The 22,367-nt window shown below is 40.5% G+C and overlaps 4 protein-coding genes across 4 annotated transcripts in view; all 4 read right to left on the bottom strand.

Annotated features, from left to right (window-relative positions):
• Positions 1–5,999, bottom strand: part of slc1a6 (solute carrier family 1 member 6) — a gene marked incomplete at both ends in the record, with an annotated part of 12,347 nt that extends 6,348 nt beyond the window's left edge. The window contains one exon of the mRNA XM_079740053.1: positions 5,918–5,999. Coding sequence (XP_079596179.1) covers positions 5,918–5,999 — 82 coding nt within the window. The remainder of the gene's footprint in view (positions 1–5,917) is intronic.
• Positions 6,000–7,338: 1,339 nt separating this feature from the next.
• tax1bp3 (Tax1 (human T-cell leukemia virus type I) binding protein 3) lies at positions 7,339–12,077 on the bottom strand. Its single transcript, XM_079739193.1, has 4 exons — positions 11,854–12,077; positions 10,565–10,684; positions 9,589–9,666; positions 7,339–8,799 (listed from the first exon to the last, which is right to left on the bottom strand). The coding sequence occupies exons 1-4, from the start codon at positions 11,890–11,892 to the stop codon at positions 8,650–8,652; spliced, it is 387 nt and encodes a 128-aa protein (XP_079595319.1). The 5' UTR covers positions 11,893–12,077; the 3' UTR covers positions 7,339–8,649.
• Positions 12,078–12,876: 799 nt separating this feature from the next.
• Positions 12,877–15,464, bottom strand: hsh2d (hematopoietic SH2 domain containing). The gene is made up of 6 exons (XM_079740225.1): positions 15,364–15,464; positions 15,052–15,215; positions 14,437–14,526; positions 14,036–14,201; positions 13,729–13,905; positions 12,877–13,524 (listed from the first exon to the last, which is right to left on the bottom strand). Exons 2-6 carry the CDS (start codon positions 15,156–15,158, stop codon positions 13,129–13,131), a joined length of 936 nt encoding a protein of 311 aa, XP_079596351.1. The 5' UTR covers positions 15,159–15,215; positions 15,364–15,464; the 3' UTR covers positions 12,877–13,128.
• Positions 15,465–15,682: 218 nt separating this feature from the next.
• LOC307078367 (ras-related protein Rab-8A) lies at positions 15,683–22,144 on the bottom strand. The gene is made up of 8 exons (XM_079740128.1): positions 21,947–22,144; positions 21,298–21,358; positions 21,111–21,171; positions 20,778–20,855; positions 20,428–20,517; positions 20,244–20,309; positions 19,702–19,752; positions 15,683–18,798 (listed from the first exon to the last, which is right to left on the bottom strand). The coding sequence occupies exons 1-8, from the start codon at positions 22,068–22,070 to the stop codon at positions 18,709–18,711; spliced, it is 621 nt and encodes a 206-aa protein (XP_079596254.1). The 5' UTR covers positions 22,071–22,144; the 3' UTR covers positions 15,683–18,708.
• Between the last annotated feature and the right edge of the window lie 223 nt (positions 22,145–22,367).

The raw sequence follows: 22,367 nt of genomic DNA, 5'->3' as shown, positions 1-22,367 counted from the left end.
GTGTGTGTGTGTGTGTGTGTGTGTGTATGTGCGCATGTGTTCTAGATAGAGATCTGTGCGCAGTGGGTCTTAGTGTCTCTGAATTCAGTTACTGCTGATAAAAGTGTCGGCTAAAAGACCACAATACTAATAGTAAGTTAGTTCTGTATTCAAGGTTTGCTTTTCATGAATTTGTTCAAGAGTGTCATTTTTCCCGAGACGGCGCTCTCATCGGCTCTGCCACTCCAAAGCAAGGTCTGTGAATGCAGGGCCAAAAAAACACGGGTCTGATTTTCAAAGAGAACCATTTTGTTTGCTGATGTAAATGAAGCGCGCCTGCTGGCTGGCTCAATGGGTTTCAATGTGAAGTGTTGATTAAAATGCAGAGGGCTCGCCAGATCGGGAGCATTTGGAAATGGCTCCATAAGGCCTGACATGAGAGTAATATCTCAAGGCAGAGTCGAGCAGTTGAACTTGGAGCCCATCTGAACCATCTTCAAATCTGACACACAGTGTCAGATTTGAAGATGGTTCAAACGGGCTCCAAGTTCTTCAGTGCCTGCTTCTTAAGAAGTTAAGGTAATGCAAGGCAACTTTATTTATACAGCAATTTTTATACGCGAGGGAGACTCAAAGTGCTTAAAAGTCTAATACGTTATTAAGTCAAATGAAAAAAAATGCATTCAAATCAAACTACCTATGCTGCATATTTTACAGGACTTGGTACTATAACAATTGGATAAAAATAAGTAAACCAGCTTCATGACAAAACAAATCGAAACAGGGGACCTGCAAGGAAAACAGGGATCAGTCATCACACACTCGTGGGTTTCGTTGGTGAAATGAGGGGTGAACCATTAAACCGATGCATGTTGTAATCGGCCGTGCTGTAATCACATTACTGTGGAACTAATTCAACACATCTGGGAGTAGGCAGTGACCTTTCTCCAGCACCACAGAAACACTCCAATCAGGACATCCATCCTTCAGACAAGACACTTGATTGCTGTGGTCAAGCTCCATCCATCAAGACACTTGATTGTTGTGGTCAAGCGACGCATCAGATAAAAATGAACTTCTTACCTTGATGTATTTCAAGCTAAATAAAAATAATTCTGCTGAATGTGGTCCTCTTCTGTCCTCTCCAAAACAATGTTAACCAGAGGTACACTCTTGTTTTGTCCGCCACTCTACTACCCCCGTGCTCTCAACACAGCTAATGCATCCAGTTGTAATTGTAAGGCGTTGTAAATGCTGCTGTACACACCTACGACATCCTAATAAAACTCCCCCATCAACTCAAGAACCATTATTCAGTGTTACTCCACCTCCACACATAATAACTATGCTTATATGTAGTCCACCGAGATGGACTGTTTATCCTTGTGGAGCTCTTTTCAATCGATTGTGTTTTTTCCATTGTTCTGAAGTGAATCTCATCCTCCCTACAATATTGAGCTGCCATTGATGAGTGGGCTGTGGGGATGGCCGCAGATGACCCGACCCGTGATTCATACCTGTGATACTCCCGTTACACTGTTTTCAGCGTTCACTGATTATTGTGTTGTATTGTGTTGTATTGTATTGTCCTGTGTTGTATTGATTTTCTTCAATGATTTACATTCACATTTACATTTAGGGCATTTAGCAGACGCTTTTATCCAAAGCGACTTACAATAAGTGCATTTGTTACAATAAGTACATTTGTCATAAGAAGTGAAACAATATATCGCTGTCGGTACAGTAAAGATGTTCATAGAACCAAGTGCAAGTATTACAATCGCTAGGCTAACCCATTCCCCGTGTAAAGCAATAATAGCAGCTACTGTAGATGCTACACAATTAAGTACCTTGAATAAGTGCAATGTACAAGTGCCAGGACGTACAACATTCAACATTCAATTTCTGTGAATTACTGGGATTATTTCAAAACAGCAGAGTAAAATTCACCTTTTAGAATTGTATTGCCATCCCTAGATTAGGATATAGTAAGATGCTCATTTTTGGAATTCAATGCTCTTAGGAAAAAAACCCGCTGTCAAGGTTTTGACTTTGACCATTTAAATAATAATGATAATGTATAGAATAATGTGGACAAACAACTCAAACAGGATTATACAAAAAGCCACGCTTTCAAATTAGAAATTCACAGTCCATTGGTCAATCTGGATGAGTCTAAAATGATACAGCATTTGTTTTCCCATATGGGAAACATCCAGCAACTGAACATTAACTTCTTAGTTTACCATATTTCTACATATCTATAATGTTATTCTACATGCTGCATGGCTCCATAAACAGATTACAGTGCAGATTAGAAATCTGGGAGGGTCTCCTGTCCCCTGCTTCAGTCTCCCAGCAGTTGGACATTAAAGCTGCATGAACCGGCAGGGCCAGATGGGTGAGCCCCAGTGTCCCTAGACAGATGGCACAAGTTGTATTCTTGACAACAAAGATAGGATATATTGTATTGATTCAACATAGAAAATATAGCTATGGAAAATAGTTTGGGGTTGAGATTGGCAAAGACAAAAGAAAAAATGTGTCAATGTAATAAACTGATGCTGTCATTTCAAACAATCAAAGCAGATCATGAGTAATCGCACTCATCACGCATCTCCTTGCCACAGATCCCATGGAATGTCTCAACCATCTCACCATGCTTTGCTCCAGGACATCTTGACAAAGACAATGTGATCAAGGCCAGCAGAAGCGGTTCAGAGAGGGAGCACGGGACATTAATCTGGGGGTCTGAGCGGAGGATTTGTGCAGCAGGGATAAGGTTAAGGTTAAGCCTGCTGCATCTCACAAGGCACTGCCACTTTGAACCCAAATACACAAAATGATATGAGAAGGAAATCCTAGAAAATTAGGTGGTAATTGCACATCTGAACACAAAAGTTATATTCAGTACATTCCCTTTATATAAAGCCTCAATGATTTCCAAAACCCATAAAGCCCCTTAAAAAAAACCCTGACCCATAAAAAGTTCACACTCAATACTTCAAATAGTTTTTTATACCACTTATGACAAAATATACTTCTAGTTTCCATTTTGAAATATGTTCAAGTTACTTTTGGCTTTTTCAATCACCTTTAAAACAGTCAGTAACAGCTGGCAACCCTAAGCAGCTAACAGTGTAGTTTGCTTCCTAAGCATAAAGTCAACATTTGGATATATATACTCACCACTCATGGTTCACAGCGTTTCTCGAACCCTCCTGACCGTTTAAAATCCCTGCCAGTCTACAGTGTGCGGACTATGGAGTGGTCAAAAGGATTCAGGGGAGGTGTGTGTGTTTGTGTGTTTGTGTGTGTGTATTTGTGTGTGGCCTTATGGCCAGGGTGAGCAGATATCTCACTCTGTTGCTTTCATAAGCACATAGACATGAAAAGACTTCTGCCCTCCTGCTGGCTGACATTCTCACACCACAGTGTAGCTGCACCACGTGCACTCTGAATACACACACATACGCGCGCGCGCACGCACATACACACACAAACGAACACACACACACACACACACACACACACACACACACACACACACACACACACACACACACACACACACACACACACACACAGAGTATTCATGCTTTACTTATATACCATCCTATGTTAATATTAAAAGGGAATATTGTACTATAACAGGTATTAATGCTTGTAATCTTCAAATTAAAGGTAAATGGGACAATTAAGATGTATTTTCTATGTCGAAGAGACAATTCAATGAGTTGCTGTTTTCAGCTCACCTTGCATAATCACAAAACTAGAAATTAATTATCAAAAGCCTAGGTGTAAAACCCCACTCATCCCTCAAATCCTATCATCAACATGCGTCTAAAGTTTCGATTGAGTAATTTCTGTAGTGTAGCCTACATCGATTCTTACTCATAATCGCATAAAACAATGAAATAAGTTAACATCCACTACCCGGTAAGATAAGAAAACCGAGGGTCGACCCAAGTCCGTCTACTAAAAAAGTAATAAATGAAAAAGGGTACCCTGCTCCTCTCAAGCTGTTTGAATTGACGTTGATCGGCAGGATTTACGCTCTTTGAAAGGATCGACGCTCTTCGACAGGATCGACAGGTGTTTTCCGGCAGCCTAAAAAAGAATTGTAAACAATATGCATCAAACATATGGAATTAAGTTTAACCAATCTCATTTGTGACCACTACCTTTAAAGATACATAAAATATGTTATTAATAATAATAATAATAATAATGATAATAATAATAATAATAATAATAATAATAATAATAATAATAATAATAATAATAATAATAATAATATATGAAAGAGAAAAACGTTATCAAATAACCATCGCCAATTAAGAGTTACATTAAAACAATTAGTGAAAGAAAAGCATCAGCTTTACGCACAGCCATACCTAATCCAAGACGTTCCCTCTATCTCCGTTCAAACAAGACGAACGGTTCTTTCCACTAATCGTGTATATCTTACACTTTCTTTTCTCGTTTACTGGATAAGACATCGCGGTTTTTTTTCTGAGACCCCCCCTACCCCTCCCTCGGCTACGCAGGAAAAGCGCCTGCAAGATGCACGGCTAGGTCTGCGTAGGAGTGGGAGAGGTTGAGGAGTCGTTCTGCACGGAAACAAGCCACCTGCTGCCCTTAGAAGCGTGAAAGAAATAACAGGATAATTAGAATAATGCACAACTTTCCATGAATCACCATTAAACGCTGCATGTTTAATTAAACGAATAGCCTGCTTGGCGAATGGACAATTATACATTTTATAGAAGTTGGTGGTATATTTTCATTTCTTTGTGAGATATACGCATATTGGCATCCCTTCTTCCCCAGGTTCTTGCGAGGAACTTGGAACTTCTAGGAACGGGAGGAAGAGGGGAGGGGGGGGGGGGGTGATCAGGAGGAGGAGGAGGAAGAGGAGGAGGAGATGAGAAGGTGCAAGAGAAATCGAAACGAAAAAAAATTAAAAACAAACGTTTACAGAGCCAGTTAAACTGCGGTCATTGCTATGACAACTCGCCTTGTCTTCTCTTGCGTAGGGGTATCGTGTGGAGTTCTCCCGGGAAACACATATATGTGACCCCTCCACACGCAGCAGCACTCTCACTCCAACTCATCACGAGCGACGGACATTCGTTGCCAATATGTCGCCGTTTCCCCGGAACCAGAGGCTCTGGATAGGCCCGCAACACGAGTTGAGGTTCTTCATAAAGAAGTCATCAAAAGTCCTAACGCATTTGAAATAACGTCAAAAAAAAAAAAAAAAAAGGGGGTTTAATACATAACTGTATCATATAGCCTAAGAATAAACATCAATAATAAAATATTTCTGTGACTGTGATTTTATGTTGCTGGCAGCATATCATAATAATGTATTTTCCATCTGGGTTTTCATATTTCACAACACATATAGTGGTAATGTTATGTATTTACGCAGGCTGTTTGTGAAGCCTGCTTTCTGGTTCCAACCGAGAACCGAACGGATATAGGGGAGCAGATTGCATCGCTATGGCAACACAATTACCACTGCCATAGTGTGGGAGGCATGGGCCATGTATGATCTATGGCCAGATATTGTAATCATTCAATCCTGTCCAGAGGAAAAACTATTAACTATTAATCTCTTTTGTAAACGAATTTTCAAAATGTTTTGTTGTTCAAATGTTTACCTTTTTGAATAGCTCAAAAGCTATGATTCAATATGATGATGTTCAAAATGTATATATTTTCAATGTATCCGTTGAACAAGAAACTGAAATGATGTTTGTAAACCTTAAAAGATATGGGAAGATATCAAATCGTTGTATACAATGCAAGTATCAGGGGACCTACAGTATACGCATCCTAGATGAAAATGCAAAGTGAAAACTATTTCTCTGTTTTTAATAGTAACGCTATCAGTTACCTAGCAACAGACCACGTGCTGGTGTTGTGGTACTGATGAGGGCCGACAGCAGCAGAGCCTGTAGTACGATGCTCGGCCGTAGTGCGGGGGCAGTGGGCAGCCGCCCAGATATCATGTTCTGCGGGGGTCTCCTGACAACAGTAGCAGGAGGAGCATGTGGAACGGTGCGTGAATCCCAGAGTCCCCCCCCCCCCCCCATCAATCTTTGTGCAACAAAAACACTCTCTTACACCAACCTTATTGGTCTCATGGTTACACACACGCATCGCAAATGAACGCACACAGGCACGCGCGCACAAAAGGGTTTCCTCATCAATTATTTCTCAAAGGGGGATTCTGGCTCAGCATCACACTGGATCTAATCCCTCCCGTGACGAGACAAAGACCAGGTGGTATTTAAGGACTTCTGAAGATGCGTGAAAAACATTGGGAAAGCAAATTCCACTTCTATCAATTCCAAGGTTTAACCCCTTAAAACAAACTACCATTAACTTGATTTATGTTCACGCGGTATGAAATTCACCCAACATTGCTGGGACTACTCATAACAGCATATTTCAGCTTTTTGTTACGTGTAAACACAGTTGTTTTGACTCCTTGTGGTCTTGAGATATATATCAACGCTCTTCTAAACATGCTGCATCATGCCATGATCCACCGAGCCCTTCAAAAGGAACATGGTTGGGCAAAGACTCTTGCCTTAACAGATCAAAGTAGGCCGAGCTCTTGAGTCCAAATGGCTTGGTAAACATATAAAGGTCAGCGCATAGATCCTTTGAAATGTCACGTGATTACGATTGACCTGATGGATGAAAAAATCTGGAGTGACAGTAGAAAATATAGGATGGTCATAGTTTAGAATATTGTACATAAGCACTTGATCAGATTGACATGCAAAGGTAAACTTCAGATGTATTTTCTTCTTTTTATACGTTTGTCCACCAGTGGTACCCATACCACTGGTGGTATATATAGATGATTTCACGTATTATGGTTTAGCATTTCAAAAATATTTTGGCTTATTGCATCCATCTCGTTTTTCAATTTATTGAATTTGTTTTCCTATCAAACAAAGGAGCATAAGCAGTGTGGGTGACTTTTTCTTTCCACCATTTCCAAATGACCATTGCCTTTTTGCAGTAAAATTGTGAATATAGGGGGGACTGACACTCAGCCACTGCATGTGTATTTATCATTATTTTTACTATTTGCTTATGAGGTGGTTGGCGAAAGCTCTTGATGACAATTTAGTGGTGCACCTAAAGTCAGGTTGGGAAACTCCGCCCTGAAGCAAATTGTAATATGGGAGTGTACCATCTTAACAACTAGTCTACCACAGAGGAGAATGACCCCTGAATTGACACTTTACTCAGAGGAAAGTTTTTCAAACATTCAGAATATTTGCAGATTCAATGGAATTATTCACAGGTAAGCCAACAGACAAGGACACACTATTTTTATTTTATTTTTTTATTAACTGGACTGTATTGGTTAAGCAAACCCCAGAGCCATCTGCATTCAAAGCATTATCATTTTGAGAGAAAAATAGAAAATAGAAAGTAGAAAATGGAAGATTTTTCTGTTCAAGTAGGGGGCGTTTCTTGACCTGCTTGTTCACATCAATAGCAGGCAGATTCAAGAAATCAAACTAGAAAATTGTTACAGTGTTAGAAGTAGTGAATTAATGCAATATGTGAAAGAACATATAACTTAATGTATCAAAAATAGGAAGGTTCATAATAACAATCTCTCAAATTAGTGTTTGGGTTCAAATAACTAATGCAAAAGGTATATTGCTTTAATGTAAATAGTGATATTGTGTTGGACACAATACTTCCATACTATAAATCACCGTAAAGAAATAAAAAATGGATTGAGGTAAATGTCACTGCTTTGACACAAATTAAATGTTGAAATGTCTGACTACCAATGAAGCAGGTACAAAGAATGAGATCCATGACAACGTAACTGGGGACTTGTTGACATACACATCATGAATGGTATAGATTAAGTAGGTAGTGGTAAAACAAACATGGTGCACAATACAGAATGTAGTATAAAAATCAATTGCATATATAAGGAGTACAAAAGTTGTTTTTGAATGGTTTCGCGTAGTTTAGCAAGCCGCTTTGGTTTTTAAAGATATCAGACTATAATCTAACTAGCAAACAAAAAATCCCAAATCCCAATCCTCCCAAATGATCCCAAGTGTGTGTGTATGTGTATGGTAATAGTTAGCATTTAAAACAAAAATTACCTTGAAAGGCAAACCTTTTTGATGGTCATTGTAGGCCCTCTCATTTGCCAAGGACTTTAAACAGGTCGTATTTATTTAATAGAGCAGAACGTTTTCTAGAATTGTAAGCATATATGCCATTAGGCACATTCCTTTCAAAATGAATTTATGCAGGTACTGGATAGTGTTTGCATCCAGGCTGTCGTGTGCCTTGGAGAGACAATAGGCCCTGTATACATGGGCTGGATAGTTTAACAATCTTTCTGGAGCAATCGCCTACTTATTTCCTCTCTGAGAATGATTAGAATGATTACATTGCAGCCATGGGCTGCAATGTAAATCCATTGACAGGGAGATGTTATTATCGCCCTGTCAATGTAAGTCCGCAAAAAAGCGGACTTACATTGTTAATCCATTGACAGGACGAATTAGTCCAGTACGAGATCAATACTGGACTAATCGTCCGCAGCCAAAATATTCTGAATATAGGGTTCAGGTTGAATCACCCAGAAGACATCCTTAAGCTGCCCTATTGTTTTGGGTACCCGCACATGGAGTGTTTCACCGCTTCCTCCAAGGACTTCCTGGTCACCAGTAGTCGAACAACATCCTCCTTCTTCTTGGTCAGCCTCTTACGAGCCTGGTCATGGGTGACCATGGTCATGTCCCAGCCGTTGACCTGGTTGTAAGGAAGGGCAATTTCGTCACGCTAGGCTAACATTTGGTGTCTCGTGCAGTAAAATGTGCAACATAATTGGCTTTTTTTGAGCTAGGAGCTGCACACCGGAAACGACATGTATTTTACTTTTCGTCGTAGTACTTAAAAGTGCTTTAACTTTTACTCAATTTTAAAAAAGCTCAAGAAATCTTCTTTTTTTTTTTTAAAGACAAATATGTAAAAGATTATACAGTCCCTCCAGAAAAACGCGATTATGCGATCGCATAATTCAACGCATAATCAGCCAAAGTCTGCATATTCATGCGGGGGCCGCATTTTTTCAAATATGCCGCACTTTCACCGCATAAATTGAAAGTCGAAGATACATAAATAAAAAGTCACATATATCTTAGCAGAAAGTTTAAAAATGTTGCGTTTACTTCACACAAAAGCAGCCATTTCCCCCTGTTGCCATGGGAACGTTATGAAGTGACGTAATTACGCGACGTGAACGCCATCGAAAAGCTGCATTTTTTGCAAGTTTCCCGCATTTTTGCAAGTTCCCGCAATATCATCGCATAAAATTGCATAAATATGCCGCATATTTCATCGCATTTTTTAAGAAAACGTCCCGCATAATCAAGGATTTTTGGCCGCAACAATCACAAAAAAACTCCGCATTTTTCTGGAGGGACTGATTATAGCTGTTGAAGATATGGTTTTGATAAAAAGCGTACAGTGAAATGTACATATAGCGCCATCTTGTGAATGTGAAGAAAAAAACCGGATGAAACATATGGGTATACATGCCTGCATTATTTTGTCTCCCATCATTAATCCAGCCTTTTCTGCGGGTCCTTTGGGTGTTACCCTGGTTACATAGATACCCTGCGGTGGAGGCAACAATCAGTCATGAGGGCATCCTGTGTTCAAATCACCAGACCTGCAGAAACTAAAAAGGTCTCTCAGATGAACACCAATAACCCTAAACCGGTTTAAAACAACAGAGCAAACAACTGCTCTAGTCGATCCTGAATTCAAATCAATACATTTTTGCAATAAATACATATGATTTAATTGATATGCAGCATTGATCATTATATTTTCAGTATTTACTTGGGCGCTATGGCTTCCTAGCCTTAGGTTAGTATATTATATGAATGCAACATATTTTATATTTTTATTACACATTATGGACGACTACCATTGCAATATGTAATATATCCATCACACATTGATTGCACAGTACTTTCCACTACCCCTGCTGTTGCTGCATTACTGACAGCACCGCCAGTATCTATTCTAACAGACACTGGTGTCTTCTGCTAAGTGTCCCACCATTAAAGACCTGAACACAGCCACTCCATTCCCACCCAGGAAGGGAGTGGCTTTGTTCAGGTCTTTAGTTCCCCCACTCCCTTCCCAAGCAAATGTATAGTCCCACTGATCAACAACACAGAAGACATGTATAGGAAACAATAACCCATCATTGGTGTAAAGACAATGCAATTTTGTTAAATTCTGAAAAACAAACCCCTTAAATCAATGAGTTTAGCCTGAAAGACAAACCGCTTAAATCCAATACTCTCTCATCGTATGTTGATCTATGAGGCCACTCCTGCTTATCACATGGTATGGTGACGCACGCCTCTATGTATAATCAACGGGGGGAGTGATTTAGAGTTAGGGCTATCATTTTATAGAGATATCTTGTAGAGTAAAGCGTTCTGACACACACACACGCACACGCACACGCACACTCACACTCACACTCACACACACGCACCTTGTCGGTTTTGTCCTCCGAGTAGGGATTCTGTACGGGGTCCTGGTCCATCCCCCCTCCGATGCTGAAGCCCAGGATCAGGTGGTCACCCTGGCACAGCTTCTGGATCTCAACCCGCTGCTGCTCAAAACAAAACAGACAAGGTTGTGAATAGCATAGAGCATGGCATAGGCAGGCACAGAACAGAGTCACTGCCTCACTCAAATACTACTGTTACCGTAGTCCTGTTATAGCAAATGCTTCACTTTCAGGTAAGTATTATCTTCCCCCGATGACCGGTTAACAAAGATGTTTTCACGTGTATAATGCATACATAGGCAATCTCAGAAATAATAACATACATGCCAGTTGCCATTTTAGAACATCATGATTAGTGAAAATTACTAAATCATAGTAGACAGCACCACTCATGCAGAGGAATGTAGCAATCGATCATTATCCAACCCCCCTATTCTTCACATTGACAAGCTGTTGCTGGCTCTTCTAAACAGATGGATCGGGGCTCGGACACTAGGATTTCTCAAAGCACTACTCAACACAAAGGCTCCTATGTGGGGTGGTGAATAAACGACTCTCAGTGGGATGAGCCAGCACAATGATGTCTGAGGACATCTTGAGCAATAATGTGTGACTCAATCGGTTAGTAACTTCAAACATGGTCCGAATTTCAGCTTTGATTTGTTGCTAAACCTCTACATATGTTGAAACCTTTGTCAGGGGTTGCAGTAGATATAAATTCCCCGAGGAGACCATTTGTATTTTGTATTTCTGATTAAAGCCTTAATCAGCAGTGGGTTTCATTACGAGTTGATGGATTTGTGCCCGGCCAATGCCAGACATCAGAATCTCGAGTCAAGACATGAAGTAACCACACCTATCTATCCACCTGGTGACGCCCTAAAGCTCAGACAAATCCATGTCCGTGGGACCCCTGTCGCCCTGAGCTATATCTAATACACATCATAATAAACAGGTCATACCAGAGCGACAACAGTTACATGACATGTAAACACAAACCCTTAAAATAGTTTTCGGTTAGTTTATGGTTAACAACGTAGAAAATCCATCTGGCTGGTTGTGATCAGGTACCAGAGGGGGTCTAGGAAGTGTAGCTAGTCCTACTAAAACGACTAGGTATTTGTTTCTAAACCTGGAAGTAAATAAGCTCAGAACCTAGTCTTAGGACGCATACATATTCCGAATGGTTTGTTTGCATATCACGTTTAATGTGAAGGCCGAACAAAGGAGTCTGGCTGAAAGAGAAATAAACGTCCGACCCGTAAACTTACCACGACAGCTGTAACTGGTTGTCCTGGTATGAAAGACATGGTCGTCAAGAGTGCAGAGCGATGGTGTACTTTCGGAAATAGTTGCCGTTTCTTTTTATGTATGTACGGAATATTTGAATACCGGAACAACTTCCAAAATCAACGCTTAAACGCTTCAAGTCACTTCCAACCTGATTTCTAGCACGTACGAATCGAAGCGTCGATGACGATGATGTCACTGCACTGGCCCGTGGGTTTGGGCTGGCGTGTTTTTACAGCAAGGCGTGATCAGCGAGGGCGGTGCTTTTGTTTGGATTGATTGCGTTCATAGAGTCACTTCATTGCATTGCTGGAAGTAAGAAATCGAACTATTCATTTTTATTTCATGATTTTGCGTCATGGGACAGCCCTGGGTGTATCCCATAAAACGAGACAGCTTACCCAACTGGTGACCCGATTTCTAGGCAACGACTGCTTACAATTCGTTATACATGACTACTGAAAAAATATGAGGACAAAAAACTACGGTGCACGGACTGAAATTAAGTTAGTATTATTCAGCTATGCGCATTATTTGCCACTAGATGTCTCTCAGAATCTCCTTAATAAATCTCATAAATGGTAAATAAACCTTAAAAACCTTTTCCTTAAAAAACACATCCCCACTCTGTGTTCCTTCTCAATGTCTATTCCTTGATAATTACGTGAATTTGTATTGCCTTTTGGGCAATGGTTAAGGGGTGTCCTTTGAGACCGTAACTGGGTTATACGGCTGTACAAATAAAATGAAAACACGCAGAGAAGCTGGTCTACATAAACATGCGCACGCACGCACGCACACACACACACACACACACACACACACACACACACACACACACACACACACACACACACACACACACACACACACACACACACACACACACACACACACACACACACACACCTCGTGTGTATCAAATGTAAACCAGTAAAACAAGTTTAGTAAGTTTCGGCCCACATTACGGACGACAGAAAGAACCATTTTTCATGATAGCAACTTCCACACTTGGCCCTTTTAATGTTTCTCTATTCATATCACGCAATGGAAATATATGTCATGCAATTTAGAAATATTTACTTTGTGCGATTCTTTATTTATACCATCACCTATCGCATATTGTTATTAACATTGAATTGACACAAAAAATTCTATAAAATTGAATAACGATTTTTCAAGAGACCTCATTGACTTCATTTGGTTCAGCTAATTTAACCATTCAAGGAGATCAATGTCAGTCTGAGCTCTAACCCCTAGTAGTAGCCAGGCGCATAAGGCGGGGGGTGCAGATACTCCTCAGGCAACGCATCCTCCACCCGTCTTGGGGCTCCGCTGGGGTCGGCCTCCGCTGACTGAGGGCTCTCCTGCGACTCTCTCTTCTTCTTTCGAAACAGCGCCATCCCCTTCACCTGGCTGGGCACGGCCAAGAGCTTTGGGTTAGGGTTGGGGTTAGGCTCAGCCCGTTTGTCCTGTGCGACGCCCTGCTCTGTGCTGGGGCTGGACGTGAAAGGAGGACAAGGAAGTGTTGGATACAGCCGGACAATGTTGTTGGTCTCTCTGTGACTGGGGACGTCCGAGGCCGGGACTGCTGGTACATTGTTGTAAATATAAGCAAGGCCGGGTAATGCTGTTGGTTCCACAGACTTTACCTGAAATTGACGGCAGATGTTTTTAGGAACAAGAAAGGAAAAGTCAATGCACTTGAAAAGGAATCACGAATCAGATCACAAATCGGTAAAAGGGCACTTCTTAAGATGCTGTGTGCTCTTAAGAAGCATGAAATGGGAAAACATTTTCAATAAATAAAACCAAAAAACCAACGTTTTACACAGAGAAACAATAGCATTGATTACCGGAGGCTGCAGCCGTAGCTCAAAATGCGGTCCCTGATCTGGTAGATGGCTATTATACCCATTAGGTGAGAGGTCTGTGTGATACGGAGGCATCAATAAGGTCGGTATGGCCGGTAATGCGGTCCGATGAGGGAGGGCTGGGGGGATATCTTCATCTTGTTCAGTATCCTCTGAAATCTTTAATGGCAGCAGAAGAGAATTGAAAAACAGAGGGAAGGATTAAAGAGAACCGAAGTCTTCATAGTGGCAATATGGCATTGAAATCAATAAGCGAAATATGATTCCATGTGTTTTTGGTTTTCCTAACCTTTATACAAGGCATGGTCAACGCTTCGTTGTAAGGCATGATGGGAGTTCTGCTGTGAAAGTCCACCAGATCCTGCAGAGAGCGGTGGCGCGTGGACTCACCGGTGATGGCGTAATTTCCATCTTGCAGTGCGTCAATCATAAAATGTCTGCAGCGATCTGTAGCTCTTTGTTTAGTTGGGGAAGACAAACCTCAGTACAAAAGCCAAAGGAGGAAGCTTATTTCAGCTATTTATAAATACCGTATTGTTGTTGTTTGAGTGGTGTGTATCAATGTTTGTTATTGACATAGAACAGCCTTACATAAAAGTGATGAAGAAAAGAAACAAGTGTATCGGACCCTTATATTTCATGAGGTTATAAAGATTGGTAAGCAGAGGAACAAGTACTGAAAACGCTTACCGATACGAGAGTGTGAAACCATTTCTGCTCTCACCAACTCGGACAAGGAAGTAGCCAGGAGGTTTACACATTAGGAGCGCCTCTGCATCCCTGTGTTGATCACATTTAACAAGTCAAATAAGGTATTCTTCAACCACAGGCTGCTCAACATGTCTGTTTGATACCAGGCTAAGATAGGTAGGGATGTGGTAATTTTCCTAATGGAGATGATACAAGAAACAACCTTAAGTAAAAACTGAAAAAAGTGACATTAGTGCAGTATATTTTTCAACTACTTTGCTGCAGGCCTATTGTACTTTTTTCAACAAATCATATACGTTAATGATGCAAATAAAGATAATTAACAGGATGCTAAACATTTAGGCATAGATGTTGACAGTAGGCATAGGCCTAAATATTGTAGATCACATTTATTATATTAAACATTACATACATTATGTATTAAATGTATTTGATGTTTTAATGTTGAGTTGAAGTAAGAATACGTTAACACCATACACCGTCAGTAGGCCTGTCAATGGCACATTGTTTAGATTCCTCATCAATTATAAATTCCTCAAATATTCTTTGGACTTAATAGAAAACGTGATAGCGTTTCCCAATTGCGGAACCCACTTCCTCGAGGTGACGCCGTGGAACCATGTCGGAACCGTATCCCATTGAGACTGGTTGAACCAAGGAATGGCAGTGTTGTTATCCCCGTAGAAGTGGTTAACATCCATCGCACTAGTCCGGTGTAAAGGTAGGCAGACTCAAGTCCATTGGTAGGCCACAAGGACCTAAACGCAAACGTATACTTTCAACAACAAAGTAACAACAAATGGAGGCCTATGCCCCATGTGTCAAATCAGCGCTATCATGGCTTAGGATAATCACCATCTCATCATAAATGGTGCTGAGCTAATCGCTAAATCAAGGAATATTTACCTGAATGCGGTGATGACGCGAATGAGGTGTCGCAGCCGAGGGAGCAGCACCCAGCCAACTGATCGGGCCGGTGGGTGGAACTGTTTACAGGTAGGTGTAGTCATACAAACCCGCCAGCCATGACCTTCAAATAGTATAAACGTCCAAGGAAATAGCAGAAGGGAATTTAAATGACAATGTATTCTATGGATAACTTAAAAAGAAAAAATGAACCATAGTTAGGCAACATTTAAAGTGTTACCCGCCCTAAAAAGATACGTAGGTCATTCTCGCATTTCTTTAACATACCGACACAAAAAAAAACACCTGGTTTAGAAGAATCTCTTTTTTAATAAATCATCAAAAGTACACATATCCACAGAGGTGAAGATCAATTCAATAAGATGTTTTATGAAAGAACAATCACTGAAAATCTTATTTACAATTGTTGAGGGGAAAAAAAGCAAATTCTTCCCTATGGAATCGTATTTAATTTGAATTTCATCCAAGGAATGCTATAGGTCAACATCAATGTGCCAGATTAATCATGTAATACCTATATTTTAAAGATCCAATACAAAAATACCCTCAACCTGTTCCAGAGGCATTTCCAAGAATTCAAAGAGTTGCTTTCTTCTGGTAACAAGGTTACCATTACATTTTGGTATTGTGTAAAGTGCTGAAATACATCAGAGTTCAATATAATTGTAGGGGTACTAGGGATATCACTGACTTGAGCTCCAAACAAACTCTTAAAGCAGAAAATAAAGCAGAACAAAATCAAATAAAAGATAAAAATGGCTCTACAACTAAGCCCCTCTGAACATTTCTAAAATCAGTGAATTTCTTTAATATAATATCAATAGTAATGTGAATAAATCAGAAAGATACAAGATGCATAGTTCTGATGACTTGGTCAGCGTCGTATTGAGGTTATGACAAGCAAAATGGGAATGTGTCGCAAGAGATGGAAAGTCTTATCGCCTTTATATTAACTCTCAAACTCAATGGAAATCAATGTGCATGTACGTATCAAAAAAAAAAAAAAAATACAGATTAGGGATGTTTTTTTTGGAGGAACGTTTTGAGAAAAAAAAAAAAGGGGGTGGACCTAAGCCAAAAAAACATAAATATTATATACTATATATGGATCCAAATCTATTTACTCATTTCAGATTTTTTGCAGAACGAGGCCTCAGATGAGGACAAAAAAGGGAGCCCGTTTGTGAAGCCCCTCCCACCACTCCGGGGAGGGTAAAACGCATACTGGGTGACAACGCGAAAAGAACGGAAAGAAGAAGAGTGAAAGATGGTGAGGATTCTGTGCATCCCATTTTGGAACAAACACGTTTTGTTCCAAGTGCTCAGAAGCCCTTTACCAAAGACATGTTGTACAGAAGGAAAGATTGAAAAAGTGCATTAGGAAATCAAAGGGCACTTTGTTTACTTCATAAATACTGCTACAGTACAGCCCACCTTCCAAGGGCCGGAAACAAGTTCCCCTCGTTAAAACTATGAACTGGAAGAATTATAAATGTATTCAACATACAATTCAAGTTCACCAGAAAGCCTCCACTGCAACATAGCCTATATGGCCCCCTGGTGTTACACTTGGGTATCGCATTTCATATCAGTGTCGCTAGTCCAACAGTTGAAGTGCATGGACAATCCTCAACCTCAAACTAATCGTGTCTCCTTTGCATTTCTGAATACCTTAAACAAAAGGAATCATATAATTAACATAGAATCTGCTTAGAATTTCACCTAAATATTGATGATAGACAATGAATACATGTGCCTCTCATAACAGTGACCAAACTTCTAGTTAAATCTAAATGTGGAATGGTTCAGCATTACAACTGAAAATGTATACATAGTGGCATTGAAAAATAAAATAAAATGTAATGTGCGATGAGAAAGACACACTGGCACACTGACTAATATAGACTGCAAATGATGGCCGAGGACAAAAATAAAGATGTAGGTATCAGCTGTAGATGTACAAACATTGGGGTCATTATAACCGACAGTCAAACCTATGTATATAGTCTAGTCAGTATGTACATTAAGTGAATGCACCCTTAACTTGATCACATATGCCATACATACATATATATATTTACAGAAGAAATTAATATGAAGTTTAGAATCCTATGAAGGTAATACCTGTTAACCTGATACTGAGAATAAATGCCAATCAGGCATAAGAATGAAGGGATAGACGATAAGCAGAAAGTGCATTGTTTCAGTGACTGCTTCTGGGGAGCTGTAGACACTGCCTACGATCAGTGATACAATGTCAGCATGTTGTCAGAATGATGTCAGTTTTCCAAATCATTAAAATCAAATCATTAAAAATTGATGGAAAGAAGCCTAACTGGCCTAGAATATCCATTGCCATTTCTATTAAGACAAATTACAAGGATATCTAGGAACATCGCAACCTGGTTTGTCAGTTTGTCAAGAAGTTTAGGTCCTTGATGTTATGGTTTTAAGAAACAAACGGCCAATACTACTTACTCCATATTTTCCTTTTCAGTGAACTTTAACCAACACCACTTCCAAAGTGTAAGGCCATTGAACTGGGTCAGTTGTGGCTCTAGAAAGTGACACAGATTAGTGAAGAAATAGCATCTTAGCATAAGCAGCTTCAAGAGTCAGCATTACCCAAAAAGGAAAAGAAAATTTGGGTAATGAAGCTGATGAGGATGAAAAATGGTTGAACTTCAGAGTCGTGTATGCCGGCAAGAGCTCGGCAACTACTGAAATTGCATACATGCGCAATTCCGTGTGTCAAATAACACTGTTAAATGGATAGCCTTTAAATGCCAGAGACGATTCAGCTTGTAAAAGAGTAACAAAATGTATACATTTGATCTGTGAATATCTGTAAAAATAATCAGCAAAACTATCTTTTTGGAAATATCATCGGAAGGATTCCCTGAGTAATTGAACGATGAAACCTGGGGCTGCAGAGTTGTGGAGGCTTTGGCCTCAGGACAGAGGGAGTTCAAATCATTTGTTCAGGTAACCAATCAAGGACGAGTGTCGAGGGATGGCCACTGTGAGAAAAAAACGTTTTGTTATGAATGTTTCTGTAAACGCCGTACTCGGATTTTATGAGGTACTCTGTTGAGGCCATAAGCAGAGCAAGAAACTAATGTTTTTCAATTGACTATGGAAGAGAAAGTGGGGGGGGGGATTTCTTTTGTTGTTGAAAGGATACCAGCGGCGGGAGAACCAGAACTGGGAGAGAGGGGTGAGGTGAAGGATCTGTGCATGCTCTGTCCAGTCCTGTCGGGACACAGTTAAGGCGATGGTGGCTTTTTTTCGACAGCGGACCCGTCTGTCCATCCGCCCCTCTCCTCAGAGGAGTGTACAGCGGAAAAGGCTGGTCTTTTTGGGCTGCTCTGTAATCTTCACCCCTTGGTTGCTTCCCTGGGGGTTGTTACCCTCCTGGGACACAGGCGAGAGCACACAAACAAAATGGAAGAGATGCACACACTACACAACTACAGACTTACAAAGCCATTCACACTACATAATCTAATTTATCAGCAATCAGTGGAGAGAGTGTTAAGCCGGCCACACACCAATAGGAAGCGGCGCGCTGCAGCACCGTTGAAAGGAGCAGATCAACAAACATAGTCGGTATAGGCTACCATAACGTCATACCAGTTGTTTTATGACTACATATATGGCCCTGATGCCCACGATCCCTGTTTGTGCTTACAATGATAGTCACATTAATTCATAGCTACTTTATGTACTGTCGGGCACTTTGTTTACGGTTTAGTCACTTTACAGACTTTATTTACTTCCATTGCTCATTATTTTTGCATTGTGGAATTATTCATCTAGTGCATCAACAACCTCCATATGTACAGGACCTTGTATCATGCCGGGATAAAAAAGCGCTTTTTTAGGGGCGGCGACGCTAGGGAATAGACCAGTGGCGTGAAGCCTATTTGGGCGGTGCAGCGCGCTGCCGCGCATCTAGTCGGCACCGGTGTGGGCTAGTACGTCCCGAATAATGGGGGCGTTCTTTTTGATGCACCGCTTCTGTGCCGGTGTGTGGCCGGCTTTATAACGGCCAATACATAAAAGAAAATGTGTGGAGTTCTAAACATACTTGGATAGATCATTACATAAATATATAGAAAGAAAATAAGTAACTTCTTCTATAAATGTTTGGCATGCATCAAATGAATAAGTTATTGTCTAGAAGTAACTATGGTACAGTATTTTGTCCCATTCCAGATACTCAGTGGCCCCATACACTAGCAGTTCACACAACCAAAGTAATATGATCAGGCTTGCACAGCCTCATCAATATTTTAGCCACAGCCAAAGACTTACCAGCTTTTTATCCATTTTAGCCTTGATGTCCCTGGCAAGGGTCAAAAAGGCCTGCAGGAAACACGAAATGAATACAATGAGGACTGGATAAGTGAATACAAATGTTTGTCAGCGTCATCATCATAATATTTAATCAAGTCATGTCACAATAACATTTTATGGTCTGAATGGATGATTGATACCGGACGTAAGATTATCACATTAAATGAGATAAACCTCTGCAGGATTCATTACCAATGCGTTATCATTTAATTGGCAGATTGATGTCCTGTGAAATTCCCTACGATTATCAATCCACCCTACCCACCCAAAGGAAGCAAGAAAAACAATATGCAACACACTTAACTTTAAGGCTCGGGATAGAGATACAACACAAGCAGTAAAATCAGAATCAACCTGGGTATTCGATCACCAAGAGTTTGCATTACAAACGAAGAACTTCAAGAGATGACAACCTCCTCTGATCTCTGACACTGTGGGCAACGTGATTCTCTGTACTGCAGACCTAAAGCAATTCACCACAGTAAAAATAGTTGACTCACGTTCTCCACGTTAATGTTGGCCTTTGCACTGGTCTCCATGAACTTGATACCGTACTCCAGTGCCAGCTAGCGACAAGAGATAAGAAATCAAAAGGCACGTTAGAACTCCAAACACGTTGACGTTGTACAGTACGCAAAGCCCTGAGAGAGCTTCCATAAGTCCTGCACAGCTCAAGCGCCTCACCTTCTCTCCCCGTTCCTTGGACACCTGTCGCTTGTCGTTGACGTCACACTTGTTCCCCAGGACCATCTTCTCCACGTCTGCCGAGGCGTGCTGCACCAGGGGAGGAGGCAGGGTGATTGGTAAAGGATCCGTCAGCACAGATGTCATTCAGGATGTTAGATGGTACGATTATTTAGCAGACGCTTTTGTCCAAAGCGACTTACAGCAATTGCATTTAACAATGAAGACATAGACCACAAAAAGTGCAAGAATCAGTTAAGTGCAACAATATAGACACAAGAGATTGAGACAGATATAGAGATAAATAGACAAGAGATTTTTCTTTCGTTTTGTTCTTTCGCCACAAGTACCTCTTCGATGTTCCTTATCCAGTTCTTGATGTTGTCGAAGGACTTCTCATTGGTGATGTCAAATACTAACATGATGCCCTGGCGAAGTCACACAATAAAACGCGCAGAAGAAACAAACAAAGTGAGACTTAATATCTTATATACAGAGTAAATGTTGAAACATCTGAATAAAAGTCAACAGCACAACCACACATTCAATCAATTGGATATATACAATCTTGTTAGCAATCCTATTGACGTGGATATAAAGACATATAGTATAGGCTCCATTATACACAAATCGAATCAATAAACTACTGAATCATATATGCGGAGCTCAGATAGGCTACTCACCATGGCCCCCCTATAGTAGGCCGTTGTAATGGTTCGGAATCTCTCCTGTCCTGCCGTATCCCTAAAACGGAGATACATGGTTCATAATGGATCACATGGATCCCATATTTAGCCCTACTTTTTCTAAATGCTAAGTTAATGTTTCCAAAATGTTATCCTTATTGATTACACATCACCACTTTCTTACCATATTTGTAGCTTGATCTTTTTCCCATCTAGTTCTATTGTTCTTATTTTGAAGTCAATACCTGGGAATTGAAATCAGACACATTCAGTGAGGTGATCCACGCTCTCTTACCAAAACAACTCAGCATCGCTAGAGGCAAGTTAGTTAAAGAAAGAATCTAGAGAATTTGGGTAGGATATATTCATTAACTGCATACTGTGCAGTACTTTCACATACTGATGACAACTCTCAACTATTAGCTTTATTAAATGAGCAACTTTAAACTCAATCTAGTTTAATGTAGCGCATATAAACTGTTTAGTTATTTCCATAATTCTTATTTGTCATTCTTCCATAATAATTATTCTGGGTGCAAGTCACCACCTCATCCAGACGATGGTGAAGACATTTTTGAACTGCGTATTTAAGAATTGCTATAATCACACACACACACACACACATGATTTGCATTCCCTGTACAAAAGAAAAGTATCTGGCTTAACGCCAGTGGACCTTACACTACGAGAAGCCGGTTAGGTTGCTTCCTGGCAAACCAGCTCATAATGAATGTTAACCAAAAAGTTAGCAAGGAATTAGCATGAAGGGATGGGCTTCTGCGTTAAGGCACTTTTATGGCAAAGACAACACAAATATTGAATACTTGTCTTACCTATCGTGGAGATAAACGTTGAGTTGAAGGCATCTTCTGAAAATCGGAATAGCACACATGTCTTTCCGACGCCTGAATCGCCGATTAAAAGTAGTTTGAACAAGTAATCGTAAGTCTTCGCCATGTTATTAGCTATTGCGGATATCCCGCCCGTCGACTCGTGTAATGCCAAGAGTGTTGCTGCTTGTCACTTGAAGGGGATTTCCGATTGGTTGAGCTAAATGTCATTCTCCTGTGTCGTCGTGGCTCCGGAAGTTACATGCCTGACTTTAGGTTTGATTGTTTTATAAACCGCGGTGGGCCGAACTGGTGATATGATGTGCAGGGATCCTGAATAAAAGTGAACAGACGCAAAACAAGCGCACCCCATCACCTCCACTCCTCCGAAGGCGTTATACCATTATCAGAGATACACATGCTT

The sequence above is a fragment of the Pollachius pollachius genome (genome assembly GCF_949987615.1).
Source record: "Pollachius pollachius genome assembly, chromosome: 7".
NCBI lineage: Eukaryota > Metazoa > Chordata > Actinopteri > Gadiformes > Gadidae > Pollachius > Pollachius pollachius.
This window is presented reverse-complemented; position numbering and strand designations above follow the sequence as displayed.

What these genes read in the sequence shown, in the direction of transcription:
- tax1bp3 (XM_079739193.1), bottom strand. Translation starts at nt 11,892, where the DNA reads ATGTCTTTCATACCAGGACAACCAGTTACAGCTGTCGTG. An exon ending in AACCAGTTACAGCTGTCGTG is followed by an intron (nt 10,685 to 11,853) that starts GTAAGTTTACGG and finishes TGTTTTGAGCAG; the next exon opens with CAGCGGGTTGAGATCCAGAA. An exon ending in CGGAGGACAAAACCGACAAG is followed by an intron (nt 9,667 to 10,564) that starts GTGCGTGTGTGT and finishes CCTCCACCGCAG; the next exon opens with GGTATCTATGTAACCAGGGT.
- hsh2d (XM_079740225.1), bottom strand. Translation starts at nt 15,158, where the DNA reads ATGGATGTTAACCACTTCTACGGGGATAACAACACTGCCATTCCTTGG. An exon ending in CACGGCGTCACCTCGAGGAA is followed by an intron (nt 14,527 to 15,051) that starts GTGGGTTCCGCA and finishes TGATCAACACAG; the next exon opens with GGATGCAGAGGCGCTCCTAA. An exon ending in TGACCATGCCTTGTATAAAG is followed by an intron (nt 13,906 to 14,035) that starts GTTAGGAAAACC and finishes CTGCCATTAAAG; the next exon opens with ATTTCAGAGGATACTGAACA.
- LOC307078367 (XM_079740128.1), bottom strand. Translation starts at nt 22,070, where the DNA reads ATGGCGAAGACTTACGATTACTTGTTCAAACTACTTTTAATCGGCGAT. An exon ending in CCTACTATAGGGGGGCCATG is followed by an intron (nt 20,856 to 21,110) that starts GTGAGTAGCCTA and finishes TGACTTCGCCAG; the next exon opens with GGCATCATGTTAGTATTTGA. An exon ending in CCAACATTAACGTGGAGAAC is followed by an intron (nt 19,753 to 20,243) that starts GTGAGTCAACTA and finishes TGTTTCCTGCAG; the next exon opens with GCCTTTTTGACCCTTGCCAG.